Source organism: Takifugu flavidus, chromosome 21 (genome assembly GCF_003711565.1).
Source record: "Takifugu flavidus isolate HTHZ2018 chromosome 21, ASM371156v2, whole genome shotgun sequence".
Classification (NCBI taxonomy): domain Eukaryota; kingdom Metazoa; phylum Chordata; class Actinopteri; order Tetraodontiformes; family Tetraodontidae; genus Takifugu; species Takifugu flavidus.
The window spans coordinates 7,107,807-7,125,651 of NC_079540.1; the positions used below are offsets into that span (position 1 = coordinate 7,107,807).

General features: G+C 51.1%; 3 protein-coding genes across 4 annotated transcripts in view; 1 reads left to right on the forward strand and 2 right to left on the reverse strand.

The window, feature by feature from the left end:
- Window positions 1–1,097, reverse strand: part of utp23 (UTP23 small subunit processome component) — a 1,693-nt gene extending 596 nt beyond the window's left edge. The window contains exons 1-3 of the mRNA XM_057020854.1: window positions 736–1,097; window positions 501–672; window positions 1–104 (exon numbers count right to left, since the gene is read on the reverse strand). The exon at window positions 1–104 is cut by the window's left edge and continues 596 nt beyond it. Coding sequence (XP_056876834.1) covers window positions 1–104; window positions 501–672; window positions 736–923 — 464 coding nt within the window. The 5' untranslated portion in view covers window positions 924–1,097. The remainder of the gene's footprint in view (window positions 105–500; window positions 673–735) is intronic.
- A 1,064-nt stretch (window positions 1,098–2,161) lies between these two features.
- rnf5 (ring finger protein 5) lies at window positions 2,162–8,583 on the forward strand. 2 transcript variants are annotated; one of them, XM_057020858.1, is made up of 7 exons: window positions 2,162–2,530; window positions 4,123–4,141; window positions 7,043–7,155; window positions 7,214–7,271; window positions 7,350–7,461; window positions 8,021–8,170; window positions 8,225–8,583. In XM_057020858.1, exons 1-6 carry the CDS (start codon window positions 2,301–2,303, stop codon window positions 8,137–8,139), a joined length of 651 nt encoding a protein of 216 aa, XP_056876838.1. In that variant the 5' UTR covers window positions 2,162–2,300; the 3' UTR covers window positions 8,140–8,170; window positions 8,225–8,583. The 2 variants fall into 2 exon arrangements, with proteins under 2 accessions (XP_056876838.1, XP_056876837.1); XM_057020857.1 differs by lacking the exon at window positions 4,123–4,141 and adding an exon at window positions 5,692–5,710 and having other exon boundaries at window positions 2,170–2,530.
- On the reverse strand, window positions 8,530–17,410 carry slc44a4 (solute carrier family 44 member 4). Its single transcript, XM_057020843.1, has 22 exons — window positions 17,248–17,410; window positions 15,072–15,120; window positions 14,870–14,943; window positions 14,004–14,082; window positions 13,685–13,784; window positions 13,134–13,259; window positions 12,987–13,047; window positions 12,764–12,884; window positions 11,956–12,039; window positions 11,761–11,873; window positions 11,544–11,666; window positions 11,366–11,465; window positions 11,153–11,245; window positions 10,969–11,062; window positions 10,620–10,879; window positions 10,166–10,260; window positions 9,941–10,044; window positions 9,763–9,836; window positions 9,611–9,681; window positions 9,377–9,471; window positions 9,194–9,278; window positions 8,530–9,120 (listed from the first exon to the last, which is right to left on the reverse strand). The coding sequence occupies exons 1-22, from the start codon at window positions 17,285–17,287 to the stop codon at window positions 9,008–9,010; spliced, it is 2,154 nt and encodes a 717-aa protein (XP_056876823.1). The 5' UTR covers window positions 17,288–17,410; the 3' UTR covers window positions 8,530–9,007.
- Between the last annotated feature and the right edge of the window lie 435 nt (window positions 17,411–17,845).

Sequence of the window (17,845 nt, forward strand, 5' to 3'; positions counted from 1 at the left end):
TCCAGGGATCTCTGGGAAGGTTTGTCCAGCACGATGGTGTTGAGAATGATGTAAAGCAGAGGAACACCAGGAATATTCTTCAGGGCTGTTGTTAATGTCCGATCCTGGAAAACACCCCCTCCCACGTTAGCATCGTCGTGTAAAATGCTTCTTTCATGTAAATAATTACTTACAACTATTTTTCCTCATCATTTTACACACTGTTGGGCCCCCTTAAAAGGATAGGTCACATTTTCACATTCAAATTTGTGAGATATAATTCCCAAGTGTTGCTGACAATAAAGGCTCCTCTATTTTACGGTGCTCCGTTTTAAACTATCCGCTGTGTTTTTCAGGTTTTAGTACCTCACATATGCAACAACGGTACATTTCATGCACCTTTGTTCTAAAACCCTTAACAATCACACTATCAAAAAAATAAAAAACTTTCCTAAAGCAAGTTTATCAAAACTTTATCAAAAAGGAGGTGTTCGCGTGCGTGTGCGCTCCTCTCGATGTACCTGTGTGGCAATAAAGTAGTGGTGCGGGTTCTGCCCCCCCAGCATGGACAGCAGGCACTCTGCAGCGGGGACGGGGCTCGTGTGCGCGCACCTCCTCGTTTGGTACTTCTGCAGGATGATTTTGGCCCCATACAGCTCTTTCCCCAGACACTCCAGCTCTTTCATAGCACAGCTGGAACACAGAAGCAGATCAGGCGACGCGGGCTGACCAGGAAGGTGCGCGTGATTTACTCACGTCGTGGTGCACAGCTGAACCTCCCCCATCAGGTATTTGGGCAGCTGTTCTTTGATCTGGATCTTGTTTTTTAAAGCTGCCTGACAAAAGGTGCCGTCGATCAGGATCTGAAAGGGTTCCCTGAGGTTGAAACTATATTTGTAGAAACTTATGGTTTTCTTTGCTTGTTTCTGCCGCTTGATCTTCATGTTGACTGATAACAAACTACCAATCCACAGACTTTATCACCGGATGTAAACTACCGTTCTTGGCATGAGTTAAAATAGCACATAATATCAATCTTTACAACATGAAAATCGCGACATGAACCTTCCAGCGGAACCACACGTTTTTCGATCCTACTGCTATTTGTCTCCGGCGGAAACAAATCATCTAATAAAGGTTCCGGTACTACCAAACACCAGAGCGCTCGGCGTCTCCAGGTTTGCCCCATACGGAGCCATGATACATTTTCAGCAAAATAACAGTTTAACAGTTAATTTCGATACATTAGAAATGTAAAAAAAAAAAGTGTAAAAAAAAAATAATAGAGAATTAGAGCTGTAGCTCCACCCAGTGAGAAGGTAAAATAGGCCACTGAGCAAAAAGGGGCAACAGTCACTCCCTCAGCCAGCAGTTCTTTTTGAAGTCCTGGCGGTGAACATCTTGTTAAGCACTCTCTAGCTTTGTTTGACATTTTTCATCACAGAAGAGAACAAATCTAGTAGAAAACTATTTCTAATTACTGTATTGGAATTCTCACACAGCCACAACACTCTGCCCACTGATGTTAATGTTTACGTAACACAAGCATCGCTCTCCCAAAGAGGAAAAATACTTACCAACACCCATTCAACCACTATTATTGATCCATCAGCCATGAAGGCATAAATCATACATTTTCTGATATCGTCTTTAAGAGCGGAAGCCGTACAGTTTCAAGCAGAAATATTCTTTAGTCCTTGATATGCCAATTTCAACCATCCCATCCCTCTCTTTATAGAGGCTTTAAGGCTGTGTGTTTATCTGGCTTCATGTGTCTGAGACTATCTGGGTGTGACTGTGTGCGCACATCTTAAAAAGGCATTTTGCACAGGCTTTAGGTGATTCTCTTTTTTAATCTGTTGGTTTCATGCCAACAGGTGTGGGTATTTTAGAATATCTTACCTAGCAAAGATCTTACAACTCACCAAGGCCTGAAAAAATGGGGGAAAACTAAACGATTCCAATGGAGCAGAATGAAAATAAAATACTTTGGGGTTTTTTTGCATCAAAACTCTGTTAACATTCCAAACATGGTATTTAGAGGGTTACAAATATGCTTAATTGGTTCTTATTTATGTATTCGGCTCAAGCTGATGAAATACAAGAGCAATTACAAGGGTGAAAGACAATTGTATGGAATTGTTCCTTATTATTTTGGCATTTACGCCGCAGGTTCAGCGCTTCCCGGAAGCGGAAGTTGTCGCCAGGTGGAGCGACAGCGCCACTCGCTCGCGTGACACTTGCTGCTTGTCCCGCTGCTAATATTAGCCTGTCTCGGGCTGTGGCGCGTGGCCAACTTCCGCACTTGTACAGTAAATATTATGGCGGCGGCGGGTCCCCGGTCCTGTAGCGGCGGGGGGCCGGCCGGCTCAGCCTTCACAGCCGCCGGGGGGAGCGGCGGCGGCGGCGGCGAAGAGCCGAGCGGCAGCAGCAACGGCGGCGGCGTCAACGGAGCGAGCGAGCGCGAGCGGGAGCGGGCGAGCTTCGAGTGCAACATTTGCCTGGACACCGCCAGAGACGCTGTCATCAGCATGTGCGGCCACTTGTTCTGGTAAGAACCGCGGCGGGGGTTCGGTGGCGGAGGCCCGCTGGACCAGGCCCGCTGGACCAGGCCCGCTGGACCAGGCCGAGCCGTCCGGCCAAGGCTGGGCCAGCTGGGCCCGGTCGCGCCCCGCAGGCCGCCTCGGTGTCATGTGGGCGGCGTCGTTTCTGCAGCTTTGTTGGATGGAAGAAGCACATTCACCCTCGTCTGAGAGGCGATCATAGCACAGGTCAAAGGTCACCCGCTGTGGCTTCAGTTTAACTGTGCTGGTGACCTTTGGCACCTCTGTCAACAAATATGTTAGTTTGAACTATTTTCCCTGCCTGTATGTGTGTGTGTGTGTGTGTGTGTGTGTGTTGATGATATACATGCTAAGCGTTGCCACATGTATACCATGATCCCTTCTCCATTATTGGTAGGATCATTATTTATGTAAGAAAGACCTAAGCTTCCATTTGATGGACTAAATATACACAGTAACAAAGTGACTCGCTCACTCGCTCACTCGTTCCCTCACTCACTCACTCCCTCCCTCCCTCACTCCCTCACTCACTCTTTCCCTCACTCACTCGTTCCCTCACTCACTCACCTCGTTCCCTCACTCACTCACTCACTCCCTCCCTCCCTCACTCACTCGTTCACTCACTCACTCACTCACTCACTCGTTCCCTCACTCCCTCCCTCCCTCACTCACTCGTTCCCTCACTCACTCACTCGTTCACTCACTCACTCACTCCCTCACTCACTCTTTCCCTCACTCACTCGTTCCCTCCCTCACTCACTCACCTCGTTCCCTCACTCGCTCACTCGTTCCCTCACTCACTCACTCGTTCCCTCCCCTCCCTCACTCACTCGTTCCCTCACTCGCTCACTCGTTCCCTCACTCACTCACTCCCTCACTCACTCACTCACTCACTCACTCACTCACTCCCTCCCTCCCTCCCTCCCTCCCTCACCCCCTCCCTCCCTCCCTCCCTCCCCCCCTCCCTCCCTCCCTCCCTCCCTCCCTCCCTCCCTCCCTCCCCCCTCCCTCCCTCCCTCACTCCCTCCCTCCCTCCTCCCTCCCTCCCTCACTCACTCCCTCCCTCCCTCCCTCCCTCCCTCCCTCCCTCCCTCCCTCCTCCCTCCCTCCCTCCTCCCCCCCCTCCCTCCCTCCCTCCCTCCCTCCCCCCCTCCCTCCCTCCCTCCCCCCTCCCTCCCTCCCTCCCTCCCTCCCTCCCTCACCCACCCACTCCCCCCCTCCCTCCCTCACTCCCTCCCAGGCAGGGAGCAGATTGAGGTCAGGCCGTTATAATCTGGAAGAGCTCAGAGACAAAGACGGAACCACTTTTTATTTCCAGATGTCATTTATTTTGTTCTGAATGATGTTTTGGATCTTTGGATCGAGCTGCTGTCAAAGGCGGGTTTGGTTCCTCCACTTTAGTCCCCCCCCCCCATGTATAACACAGCCGAGGGGCTCCACACGATCACGATGGATCCATCGTGATTTAAAGAGTAAACGCTAGCGTCTGTGCACGGACGGTGCATGACGGGGTGGGACGGGTGGTTCTGGTGAGCTGATGCAGCGGATTAACTGGACTCTTCTGTTTCTCCTCCTCCAGCTGGCCCTGTCTCCATCAGGTGAATATTCCTCCCATAAACACTCTTCTGTTTGGTATTTAGGTTTTAAACGTGTGTTTAAACCTGTAGCTTGTGTGGCGACGCTCTCGTGCTTGTTTAAGGTGCAGAGTCAGTTCAGTCGATACTCGACGTAAACGCAGGAACGCTCGGGCCTCCCCTCCATCCTCATGAGGGTTAGTGTGTTAGCGTAGCACACGCACCGACGGTGTGTGTGTTAGCGTAGCACACGCACCGACGGTGTGTGTGTTAGCGTAGCACACGCACCGACGGTGTGTGTGTTAGCGTAGCACACGCACCGAGTGTGTGTGTGTTAGCGTTGCACACGCACCGACGGTGTGTGTGTTAGCGTAGCACACGCACCGACTGTGTGTGTGTTAGCGTTGCACACGCACCGACGGTGTGTGTGTTAGCGTTGCACACGCACCGACTGTGTGTGTGTGTTAGCGTAGCACACGCACCGACGGTGTGTGTGTTAGCGTAGCACACGCACCGACTGTGTGTGTGTGTTAGCGTAGCACACGCACCGACTGTGTGTGTGTTAGCGTAGCACACGCACCGACTGTGTGTGTGTGTTGTGTGTGTGTGTGTGTGTGTGTTGATGGATATACATGCTAAGCGTTGCCACATGTGTACCATGATCCCTTCTCCATTATTGGTAGGATCATTATTTATGTAAGAAAGACCTAAGCTTCCATTTGATGGACTAAATATACACAGTAACAAAGTGACTCGCTCACTCGCTCACTCGTTCCCTCACTCGCTCACTCGTTCCCTCACTCGCTCACTCGTTCCCTCACTCGCTCACTCGTTCCCTCACTCGCTCACTCACTCACTCACTCGCTCATTCCTTCCCTCACTCACTCACTCCCTCACTCACTCACTCACTCACTCACTCACTCACCACTCACTCACTCACTCGTTCCCTCACTCACTCACCCACTCACTCACTCACTCACTCACTCGTTCCCTCACTCACTCGTTCCCTCACTCACTCGTTCACTCACTCACTCACCCACTCACTCACTCGTTCACTCCCTCACTCACTCACTCCCTCCCTCCCTCCCTCCCTCCCTCACCCCCTCCCTCCCTCCCCCCTCCCTCCCTCCCCCCCTCCCTCCCTCCCCCCCTCCCTCCCTCCCTCCCTCACCCCCTCCCTCCCTCCCTCACCCACCCACTCCCCCACTCCCTCCCTCCCTCACAGGCAGGGAGCAGATTGGGGTCAGGCCGTTATAATCTGGAAGAGCTCAGAGACAAAGACGGAACCACTTTTTATTTCCAGATGTCATTTATTTTGTTCTGAATGATGTTTTGGATCTTTGGATCGAGCTGCTGTCAAAGGCGGGTTTGGTTCCTCCACTTTAGTCCCCCCCCCCCCCCCCCCCCCATGTATAACACAGCCGAGGGGCTCCACACGTTCACGATGGATCCATCGTGATTTAAAGAGTAAACGCTAGCGTCTGTGCACGGACGGTGCATGACGGGGTGGGACGGGTGGTTCTGGTGAGCTGATGCAGCAGATTAACTGGACTCTTCTGTTTCTCCTCCTCCAGCTGGCCCTGTCTCCATCAGGTGAATATTCCTCCCATAAACACTCTTCTGTTTGGTATTTAGGTTTTAAACCTGTAGCTTGTGTGGCGACGCTCTCGTGCTTGATTAAAGGTGCTGAGTCAGTTCAGTCGATACTCGACGTAAACGCAGGAACGCTCGGGCCTCCCCTCCATCCTCATGAGGGTTAGTGTGTTAGCGTAGCACACGCACCGACGGTGTGTGTGTTAGCGTAGCACACGCACCGACGGTGTGTGTGTTAGCGTAGCACACGCACCGACGGTGTGTGTGTTAGCGTAGCACACGCACCGACTGTGTGTGTGTTAGCGTAGCACACGCACCGACTGTGTGTGTGTTAGCGTAGCACACGCACCGACGGTGTGTGTGTTAGCGTAGCACACGCACCGACGGTGTGTGTGTTAGCGTAGCACACGCACCGACGGTGTGTGTGTTAGCGTAGCACACGCACCGACGGTGTGTGTGTTAGCGTAGCACACGCACCGACGGTGTGTGTGTTAGCGTTGCACACGCACCGACGGTGTGTGTGCTACGCTAACACCACTGAAGGCATCAGCCAACTCCAACCTTTCAGGAGATTTAGATCAGGAATAAAAAATCCCAGTATTTAAATTCATAAACGTTCAAGACGGGCCAGATATAAGGTCAAAGTTCAGTCAGGACAAACCAAAATAACTTAAGACGGGAGCAATGGTTAACTCGCTGTAACTGAATTACTTTAATGTTAAGTTACTTTAACGTTTGGCTGCATCATCGTATTCAGTATAAACCAAGTGCACGTTTAAACCATTGAGACGTGTTTCAATGTGCGTTTTTAAAACATTACAGCCAGTCGTGCAAATGATCTAAAATCCCAAATATCAATTAGCCGATCAGCCTGCTGTCGTCTCCAGAGACCGGCTTCAACAGCGTGTTCCGGGGACGCGGCTCGCCCCCCAGGGGGGAAAGGTCAACAGTCCGGGACCAAACGAGCTGCTGACGCCATGCAAGATCAGTGTAGCTGTAGGGCGCTTTAAGCATGCTAATGCTAATGCTAATGCTCTTCAGGTGCGCTCGCTTCATTTAAATGAATGCAGCGATCACCCTTCAGAAGGTCGTTCGCCTCTATCGGAAGCATGAAATCAAGTCGCATCCACAGCTTTGCAGTCGGCTTCTGTCTCGACGTCATCTTGTCTGAAGGTCTAAATATGCCAAAGTTATCGTCTCCGAGCTTCTTTTAAATCCGTCTGGTGAGCGTCCAATAACCCGATAGGTGGAGGTGTGAGCCTGGCTCTGGCCTGGCGAGCCTCGTGTCTGAGTCCTGATCTCTGGAACGCTGACGCTCTTCCCTGTCCCCAGTGGCTGGAGACGCGTCCCAGCAGGCAGCAGTGTCCCGTCTGTAACGCCGGCATCAGCAGAGAGAAGGTGATCCCGCTGTACGGCAGAGGCAGCGCCAGCCAGGAGGACCCCAGGTAACCTGCCCCCCCCCCCCACCCGCGGCTGCACCTCCTGACCTTGTGTCTCATTCAGGTTGAAAACTCCGCCGCGGCCTCAAGGACAGAGGACGGAGCCGGAGGGCAGAGGCGGGGTCAGTGAACGCACCTTTCAGGGCGCTGACTTCCTGAACTTCCTCTGAAGCTCGGCTGGTGTCTTTGTTCCTGCACAGAGGTTCCAGGGCTTCAGAGACACGGGCTTCCACATGTCCTTCGGCATCGGCGCCTTCCCCTTCGGCTTCTTCACCACAGTCTTCAACGCCAACGAGCCCTTTCACAGAGCAGGTGAGGATGCCCCCCCCAGGTCAGATGCCCCCCCCCCCCCAGGTCAGATGGCCCCTGCACGGGTTTAGGCGCAGATGAAGGACAATTCCCCCCCCCCCCCCCCCTCACTTAAGCCTCTTTACGTTCAAAATCAATGGGGGGGGTTCAGCCCTGCCAACACCTCACCTGACAGCGACAGGAAAGGAAGCAGATTATATATATAAATATAAATGAATCTGGAGCTAATTCTAGCTTCACCGATGGCGACGTTACTGCGTCGCCGTCAGCAGCGTTTGATGGCGTAGCGGCACTGAAGCGGCGTCCCGGTTTCACCCTTTCGGGGGGGGGGGTGAACTTGAGATTGAGACTAAATAGGATTTTTAAACAGAGGGTGCTGGAAATTTGGAGTCACTAATTGCTGGAAAAATAACGTGATATAATTAGATTGTAGGTTTCAGACCCTTTTTAACGTTTTAAGCTTATTCCGGCCAAATGAGACGGCTTGATTTTCTCTAGAAATAAGTGACTGCACATCTTATTGCAGGACATATGTATCATATCTCATCTTCTCCCCCCCCAGACCAATATGCAGGTGAGCACCATGGCAACGGTAACGTCAACAACGGCAATAACAACTGGCAAGACTCACTCTTCCTCTTCGTTGCCATCTTCTTTTTCTTCTGGCTGCTGAGTGTGTGACACACACACACACACACACACCTACACACACCTACCTACACACACACCTACCTACACACACACACCACACACACACACCACACACACACATTCCCGTTTATGCAACGAATCCCGAGTGAAGCGGTAAAACTGGAGCTTTCAACGACCTTTGAGACTTTCGAGTTCCAGATGTGAAGAAACTAAGAGAATCTGAACTGATCTGAGACCAGAGGCAGGAGGCGGTTTGAGCTCGGTCACAGCTGATTTTGCCCGTTATAGAATAATTAGTGTATATACGACTACTGGACTGGCTGGTTTTCCCTGTTCCGAGTGGACGAGCAGCCCTGGAAGAACCAGGCTCTGGCTCCTGTTTTCATGAAATGTGAGAAAGAAAAACGTCTGCAGCCCGAGTCATGAACGCGTCTTCGTAATTTAATAAATGTCATAAATGTCATGAATGCAGAACCTTTGTCCTCCCTGAGTCCCGTGAAGGTAGAAACCAGAACCACATGTGACCAACATGCAGCCTGGAAGGACTCTGGTGGTTTACAAAAACCAGAATCCCTGATGGGACGGGTCGACTAACGGACAGATAAAGATCGATACATCTTTATTTCAGTATAATAACTTTTTTCCAATCAATTCTAACAAATCACCCAAATACACTAAAAAGAAGCAACTGGATCTTTAGGTCCATAAACAAATCACTTAAGAAAAGGAAGTTTTTAAAATGGGATTAAAACAGCAATTTTGATACCTGTACACAAACGAGCATGTTTAGACCCGTCGACCCTCCGTAATAACATGTAAAACAAATTAAAAGTGCAAAATCAGCAAAAGGTTTTGGGCAAACTCCAGATTAAAAGAACCTGAAATGCTGGAATCATCTTCAGTCTTTACGTTTGGCTGCTGCCTTGTTGGATTTGTTCAGAATCTTCATCAGGTTTCTGGACATGAAGTAGGGCTTCTGGAGGGAGCCGTCGTTCCGCTCCAGGTCCTCCACTGAAACGGGAGAACGTTGGAGTCAAACCGCCTTTCTGTTTCTGAGGGTCACCATGAGGAGGCGTTCACTCACGGAAGCAGAGGAAGAGTGTGTCCACACACATGTTGTACACGCTGAAGAAGCCGTGAGCGATGAGGTAGCTTCCAACCACCACCGTCTGCACAGATGGGCGGAGACACGTGGAGTCATGTGACCTGCCGCCTCACGTGACCTGCCGCCTCAACGGCTACGACAGGAAGAGCGTCCGTAACTTACAATAATCGGCATCCAGTAGTAGTTCAGCGTTTCAGACTGGAAGCTGCTCCCCGGCAACAGTATCCGCCCAGAGAAGAAGAAGAAGGCCAGAACTCCTGGAAAAGACGTCTTCATTTTAGTGTCTTCATGGTGGCTCTCACAACATCTCAAAAAGAACTGGACTAATCAGAGACTGGGATGATTGTGTGACGGAATCCGTCTAAACGTCGTCAGCTGTGCAACATCTTTCCTCACCGACTCCTCCGACCACCAGGAGCTTCCCGAAGAACAGCAGGAGGTCGGTCACTTTATCGAGCACCACGACCCTGCGGGGGCAGAGGTGACCCGCGGTGTTAGCAGCCTGGCTAACCTTGGCAGCAGACGGAACCTTGTTCTACAGCACAAACCTGACGATGTTCCTCATGAGAAGCATGAAAGCATTTTTGGCAGAAACGCAGAAGTTCTTCCCGTAAACGGCGATCTGGAGGGTGAACAAACGGGTGTTGGAGGCCAATGAAACCTGGATGTTTGCTGCTACGTCTGGCAGAGGCGGAGCTTTGAAAGGGCCATTTCAGGCCAACAAACCATGATGTAGGCGTTCCTGTTGAGGAACTTGATGAACTTCTCCAGACACCAGAAGCAGCATTTCAGGCAGCACAGAAGGAAGCGAGCACACGGATTCTGCGCCGCTGTGAGGACCAGAGAAGACGGGATTTATCAGAAACCCTGACGTTCCCCTGAGCTTCAGTGGTTCCCCGGGTGTTCCTACTGTTGCAAAGGCTGAAAGGTCGAGTCAAACATTCATCTTACATTTGGTCTTGTGGTCGATGTATTCCAGGATGATCCGGACAAGCTGCACCAGGGTCAGGATCAAAGCTCCAAATGCCAAAGATCCCACATGGTATCTAGAACCAGGACATCTTGTCGGTTATTCCTGTATTTCTCTTCATTTTCTCCACGAATCGTTAGATTGTGGCGAGAACGCAAGGTTGCAACTCTCAGACGAGCTGTTCCGAAACCTCCAGAACCTGGACCTGAACCGGCCTCTCGGCAGCTGTCGATCACCTTCCCGAACACGTGGGACGGTTCAGGTTACGGCGTGATGTTCCTGACATTCGTTTTTTTGATTCGTTAATTTGATGAAGACAGGAACTGGGTCTTTCTGTCCAAGCTATTCTTAAAGGATTTACCCAACAAACTGGAAAGAGAAATCTGAGTGGGAACCTGGTGCTGTTGTCACGGTGATGACGGTGCAAAAACCTACCTGAGGGAGCGAATGAAGCTGGAACATACGGGGAACGTGGGGATGTCGTCTGGTTTGGTAAACGCCCAGTAGTAGGACGAGAACGCCCCGGCGAGGGTGCACTGGCCCAGGGCGATGACAAAATTAGCACACCAGAGGAAGGCCACCACGTTGTAGATCTGCAGGTTAAACAGGTTCCTCTGGAACAGGCCCTCATCGTTGTATTTGATGAAAATACACCTGGCTGAAGGACACTCGGGATAATCTGAGGGAGTGAAGGTCTGTGGGGGAGCAGAGGAAAGACTGGATACATGGAAGACTCATTCTGGTCCGGTTTCACCAGACGACCACGAGGTCCGACGGGTTCTACCTCGGGGTCACAGTCCACAGAACCGTTGATCTGTGAGCAGCTGGAGTTCAGAGCCACTATCCTGTAGATGGGGTTTCCTGAAGTGGCCAAATATCTACAAAGGTTAAGAACAACTGGTTCTTCTGTCCTTCAGCAACAGTCTCAAACATTTTCACAGCTTTGTGCCCACAAAGTAGAAGGATACAAGGCGGTGGTTCCCCAATAGGCAACACACACCAGCAGAAGAACAAAGGTGACCAGAGGGTACAGAAGACAGGACATCATGTGACCGATGGCTCTGCAGAACACACACGTCAAACACACGCGTAAACACACACAGTTCCGCAAACATCCTGGTTGTCCAGGAAGTGACACGTGTCGCTCAGGCGGAGGGACGTTGAGCAGCAGCTCCACTCACTTGCTGGCCTCCTGGATGAGAGCGATGGCGATCAGGATCCTGTTGCGCAGGAAGATGAGCGTGAGGAGGATGACGGCCTCGGCCACCGATATGATGATCACTGAGGACAGAACACGCAGCAGCCATCAGTACGGCGCCCACACGACGGCACCAGGGCAACACAAACGGCCCGACTCACAGAAGGCCAGCCAGGTCTCCTGCACCTGCAGGTACACACTGAAGTTGGTGGTGAAGCCCACGTCCGTGATGGAGGCAGACAGTCGTTTGTAGTTGTCGTACTCCCAGTAGCAGTGCCAGATCCCTGCAGGAGAAACAACATCTCACTCGCTGCTGCCAGCACAGCCGAGGAAGCGTGGAGGAATCTATGAGGAGAACAACGGGTCCCTTCAGTTTACCGTAAGCTCCGGCGGCCAGGAGCCCGGCGATGAGCACCCACACCATGACGGGCGCCGTGAATCTGAGCAGCAGCAGGAACAGCATGCTGACCAGCATGGCGAGCACCAGCCCCCTGAGAGGGGAGGGGGCAGAACCAGCGTCACTCATTTGCTTTGACAGGTTGTGGAGGCTGAACTTTTAAAAACCTCATTTACACCAGGATCCAGGGCCACGCCGACGCAAAGTCCTCGAAGATCCGGACACTTATGTCCTTGGCACTCAGACCATTCACGATGTCCCTGGGGAGACAAATGCTGTTAGGAGCCATGGGGGGTGGAGGGGGGGGGCGGAGGGGCAGCGGGGGGGGTGGATGGGGCAGTGGGGGGGGTGGAGGGGGGTGGAGGGGCAGCGGGGGGGGTGGAGGGGCAGAGGGGAACTCGGACGTTCTTGTTGCCAATATTACAGGAATACGAAGGGCATGAGAAACATCTCGTCTCCTCTTCACCACTTTATCTCCTCCAGGCTCCGGTGAGGCTCCACATTGGGCGAAGGCAGGTCCCCCCCCAGGATGAGTCCCCAGCAGGGCCCTAGATGAGCAGTTGTGGGTTGGGTGCCTTGCTCAAGGGTACCGAGGCAGTGCTCTTAAGGTGTGCTGGCACCTCCCCCAACTACCAGAACACCACCGTCCGTGTGTTGTCTGCCCTGGGACTCGAACCCAGAACCCTCGGCTCCTCAGCCCAGCCCCCGCCGGACTGAGCTGGCAATTAGGCAGATGAGAAACACTTAAAAGCAGAGTGAACCGTGCACCCTCAGCAGCAGCGTGACTGCACCAACACCCCCACAGCCCCACACCTACGCCAGCATGAACACACCAAAGCCCCGGGACAACCAGCCGCTACTCTACTCATTAATACAAGAACCCACCGACCTTTGGCTGGTAGAGAGGAACAGGCAGAAACGGGTTAATAAAGCGCAACAAGACTTGTTCCGTGCCACCAAGGCTGCACATGACCTGTGTCTCACCCAGTGCTGTTCTTTATGATGTTCACCGTGGCCTCCACCGAGTCCTGTAGGTCCCCAACGCCAGTGAAGTCTGACGGCATCGCCGCCAACGCTGTGATGTTGGGCAAACATCTCCCCAGCACTGCCAGCAGAGAACATGAACAACAGCTGGTCCAGCTGGATCGCGTCGCCACCGCTGCTCCAGGTGACACAGGTGACACAGGGTGTGTGCAGGTTCACTCACCAGGTGTTGAAGGTATGTGGAAGTAGGGGCACAGCTCCTTCTCCATTATATCTTTAACACTCTAGAAGATCAGATTCTGATGAACAATCCAGAGCAAATGTATGGCAGATGATATGATAATAATAATAATAATAATGATAAACTCACCAGGTCAGTAGTTGACAGATTAAAGGAAGGAACACAAAGGTCTTGGTTAAAAACCGCTGACGGGTCCAATGAAAAGCTGTTTGGTGTTATGAGCCAGAATTTGTCAGGACAGCTCTTCACACACACCTAGAGGTAGAGCAAAAAGAGTGTGTGAGAACACAGGCGTGACACAGGCGGGACACAGGCGGGACACAGGCATGACACAGGCGTGACACAGGCGTGACACAGGCGGACACAGGCGTGACACAGGCGTGACACAGGCGGGACACAGGCGTGACACAGGCGTGACACAGGCGTGACACAGGCGTGACACCGGCGGGACACAGGCGGGACACAGGCGTGACACAGGCGTGACACAGGCGTGACACCGGCGGGACACCGGCGTGACACAGGCGTGACACAGGCGTGACACAGGCGTGACACAGGCGGGACACAGGCGTGACACAGGCGGGACACAGGCGGGACACAGGCATGACACAGGCGGGACACAGGCGGGACACAGGCGGGACACAGGCATGACACAGGCATGACACAGGCGGGACACAGGTTACCTGTGTGGTTGGACACTGGAGGCCATTCAGAGCAGCTGCCATCACATTGAATGTTGTGGCACATTTGAGAATGTCAAAGTAAAACAAGTGGGGTCGGTCTCTGCAAAGACATGAGAGGAAGCCGTCACATCAAAGAGACCAAAACATGCAGTAAAATTACGCCGTCACATCAAAGAGATCAAAACATGCAGTAAAATTACGCCGTCACATCAAAGAGATCAAAACATGCAGTAAAATTACGCCGTCATATCAAAGAGATCAAAACATGCAGTAAAATTACGCCGTCACATCAAAGAGATCAAAATATGCAGCAAATTACGCATTTTTCCCGATGCCACAGAACCAGCCGGTGGAGTCCTTTGGATAAAGAACCTGTCTGGGGTCTCCATAGAGCCAAGCTGAGAACACACATTCAAAGAGGTCAGGAAAAAGTGCAAAGATGAAAGAATAATGATGAACACGCCTCAAGACGTCCCACTCCTAAAGTTTGAGTCACACTTGTAAATGTAAGCGGGGCTATGGTAATTATTGTAAAATATGTTAACGATTGTTACAATTAAGTGAATAAAGTTGTAGCTCGAGGTCGCCACGAGGGGGTGCTATTACCCAGGATGCTCGTGTTTCCGTGTCCTGAGTTTTGGCTGCAGTTCATGACCAAAACTCATGTTTGGTCACATTCCTGCTTTTTTAATCACCACAAGTCAACAGGAAACACGTCTTCCAGCGGGTGGAACCTTAAAGTCAGCATTTGGGGAAACGCAGGCATTAAAGGTGTTCCCATGGTTACCATCTTTAATTTAATTAATCAGGTTTTCCAAACGACTGGTAGGTTTTCCTGAGTTTAAAGACTGCTGACTTGATTTGGGATGGTTCATAGTAACAGGAAATCAGTGTGAATTTCCCGACGCTGGCGGAGCAACTACAGCGGGAGAGTTCAACGGACGCGGGACCTGGATTTTTATGGTTTATAGTCCAAAGTTTATCAAGAGGGCCGACTTGAGCCGGTCCTGGCACCAGTCGCAGCTGTAAATCACGTCAAGTGATTAACCTGATGAAGACCGGGCCGGACTCACCGGAGAGGGATAATGAACGGCTCAAGGTTCGTTAGCAGACGAGTGTGTGATTGAGCAGCTGCACCACTGACGGATCACAGAGGATCCCGGGAGCAGCTCAACATTCGCTCACCTACAATCCCGACCGCCAAGTAGCCCAGGACGACGGCCATGAAGAGGACACAGCAAACGATGTCGGTGCAGCCTCTGTTAACGAGAGAGAGGCACGTTTGATGACAGATGAGCTGCTCCTGCTGATGAACGTGCACATGCACGCACACACACACACACGCACACACACACACGCGATGCAAAGCAGCATTAAGCAAATTCACCTTTTTTTAATGGGTCCAGTGAACATTGGGTCAAAGTGAGCAGGCTCTCCTGCAGAAAGACACAAACAGGAAATGAGGCTTAGTTCAGAAACGCCACATCAAAGCAGAGAACAGCTTTGATGTGATTCTTTCAGGGTGTTGCGACACTGGTGTCCAAAGAGTTGGTAGAACATCAGAACCAGGGTCCTGAACAGTCAGGTCCACTTAAAATGGACCCACAAGAACACGGAATGAGAAGTGCTGAGTCACATGGTATCGGTATCAACCCCCCCCCACACACACACACCCCCACACACACACACACCCCCCCCCCACACACACACACCCCCCCCCCACACACACACACACACACACACACCGTCGCCGGCAGCTGTTTAAATGTCATTTAAAATTCTGTTGTTTTAAAAGAAGAAAATGTGTCAAATATAAGAACAGGAAAAACTCGTCTCGGACCGGTGTGACGACACACAGCCGTCGTTTCACAGTTTTAGGCTAAAATCAACTTTAAAAGAAATCACATCCTCTGTTTGGAAAAACCCGAACGACAAAGTGGAAACAAGTTTATTTCTTGGCTAATTTATGGCTGTAAATTGAGTCTGTAGAGGACCGAGCTGAGACACGGAGGGTTGTGGGGTCAAGTCCCGGAGCAGCCAGAGGTATCCTGGGGGGAGCTGCTCATGAAGGTGACGGCGTTCAGAGGCTAACGAGCTCCTCCGGTGACGACTCACAACTCATCTAGCAGGATGCTAGCAGGACGTTTGAGCCCCGACATTTGCACGGTTCCTCGGCAACGGAGTCACACGGAAACACACCAAGTTTCCTCCACCGAGAAACCTGTTGATCGGCCTCAGTCGTGTCAGATTTCCCGTCTGCAAGATTCTGCTGCGTTCAAAGGGCAACGTGGAAATGTGGCGTTCCCGCATTACACATTCCTTTTATGTTCTCGTAAAAACTGGCGGAATCGTTTTCCGACCTTGAACCTTGGACTAAACACAAGACTTTACTGTATAGTCAGAATCTGCAGCATCTTTGGTTTCACCCGCCAGCAGCATCAAAGACAGTGTCAAAGACATCAAAGGCAGCGCCAAAGGCAACATCAAAGACATCAAAGACAGCATCAAAGACATCAAAGACAGCTTCAAAGTTTCAAAAGCTGCACATTTGAGCAACTAATAAAGATCAAATCTTTCCTTCTTTATCTGGGAAAACAACATTTATGTAAATTTACCAGAAAGAACTCCAGAAGTGTGAAATGCTGGAACCTAGATGACACCACCATCTTCATCACCATCATCATCATCATCATCATCTTCATCATCAAGAGTGACCAATGTCAACACCAAATGTCATTTTTTCCACATTTGTTCAACAGATTTCCCAACTGAGACAGTTCCCTGCAGCCTTTATCTGCTCTGGACCAGGTTGGGCTTCTGCGGCCCAACTCTGTCCACCTGTACTCCCCACGCAGACGGTGCACATTCCTCTGAAAGCTCAGCCTGGTGAAACTCCAGGAAACGACCTGATGTCTAAAACAACTGCGAGGACAAAGGTCCACCCTGGTGGTGAAAACAGCAGCGCCACTGCTCAGAAATGGAGCAGGAAGTGACACGTTAAAGAGGCCCGGGCAGCTGAAACAGGTGGGCCTCCAACCTGTCATCAGGTGCTTCACCTGTGGGATGTGACCATGAGGAAGCTGATATTTGCTTCCAGGGAGGCTTCGTTTACTGAAGCCTTCCTAAAGCTGCAACAGCATCACCTTCATCAATACACCAGCGTTCCCAGAGTCAACAAGGACGCAACACACACACACACGCACGCACACACGCACGCACGGATTAGAGAAATCGGCTCTCTGGTCTTCCTCCTCCGTCGCTTCCTCGTGGTTATTTGGCTCGTTAAACATGTAACGTTCATAAACAGGTTAGCCATTAACAATATTCCACCTTCCACTAGTAGAAACGAACTAATCATGGTTGTAAATCAGGTTCTGGTTCTGAAGGACCTTCTGGGGCCCAAATCTGCTCCAAATCATCCCAAAAAGAGACGAATCTCATCACACTTAAAGAAACATGAGCACAAAACGCACAGTCGGACCTGATTTATTAGAACCGGGTCGAACGCGAGACAGTAAATAGTTCGGTAACGAGAGAGGCTGCAGGTTCGGTCCACCACTCACCATACTCGGAATCTCCACTCGGCTGCTCTTTCCTGCCCATTTTCCTGCGGATAAAACTTCTATGAAATGAAATAAGTCCTAAAAAGCTGCATGAATCGAAGCTCCGCCCGAGCCCGTCGGTGACAAACACACTCAGTAACTAAGTTGAGAAATCTTTCTCTCTTCCTGTAACTAGGTGGTGACGTCACGAGCGCACCTGTGCAGGGATGCGCACCTTCTAACAAAGCTCCTTCACAGACAGGAGGAGTCACTCGCGACACACTTCAGAAACCCGAAACACGCGTGTTACTGCGAGTTTTATGCTTTAACAACACGAAGCCAGACGCCTCAGACTTGGGTGAATATGCAGCATGAAGGGCCGTTTCTAACTCTTGATAGTTTACATCAGTTCACTTTTACATGTTTAACTTCATTATGTTCCAGGAATTGATGGAAGAGCGGCTCATCTTCGTTTTATTTCATCAGACTGGATCCAACTGGTTGCTCCAGCATCAGGTGCTGCCCTTTACTGGTTTACTTTACTAACCAGCAAAAGTAAACAGGCGATGTTATTGAAGTTCCAACCCTTAACTCCCACAAAAGATCATTTTAATAGGCG

Excerpts from the sequence above, each read along its gene's own strand:
- rnf5 (XM_057020858.1), top strand. The coding sequence starts at position 2,301 with ATGGCGGCGGCGGGTCCCCGGTCCTGTAGCGGCGGGGGGCCGGCCGGC. Across the intron at positions 7,156-7,213 it reads GCCAGCCAGGAGGACCCCAG|GTTGAAAACTCCGCCGCGGC; the intron begins GTAACCTGCCCC and ends TGTCTCATTCAG. Across the intron at positions 7,272-7,349 it reads AGCCGGAGGGCAGAGGCGGG|AGGTTCCAGGGCTTCAGAGA; the intron begins GTCAGTGAACGC and ends GTTCCTGCACAG.
- slc44a4 (XM_057020843.1), bottom strand. The coding sequence starts at position 17,287 with ATGGGCAGGAAAGAGCAGCCGAGTGGAGATTCCGAGTATG. Across the intron at positions 13,260-13,684 it reads TCCAGTGTCCAACCACACAG|GTGTGTGTGAAGAGCTGTCC; the intron begins GTAACCTGTGTC and ends CTCTACCTCTAG. Across the intron at positions 11,466-11,543 it reads GGAGACCTGGCTGGCCTTCT|TGATCATCATATCGGTGGCC; the intron begins GTGAGTCGGGCC and ends TTCTGTCCTCAG.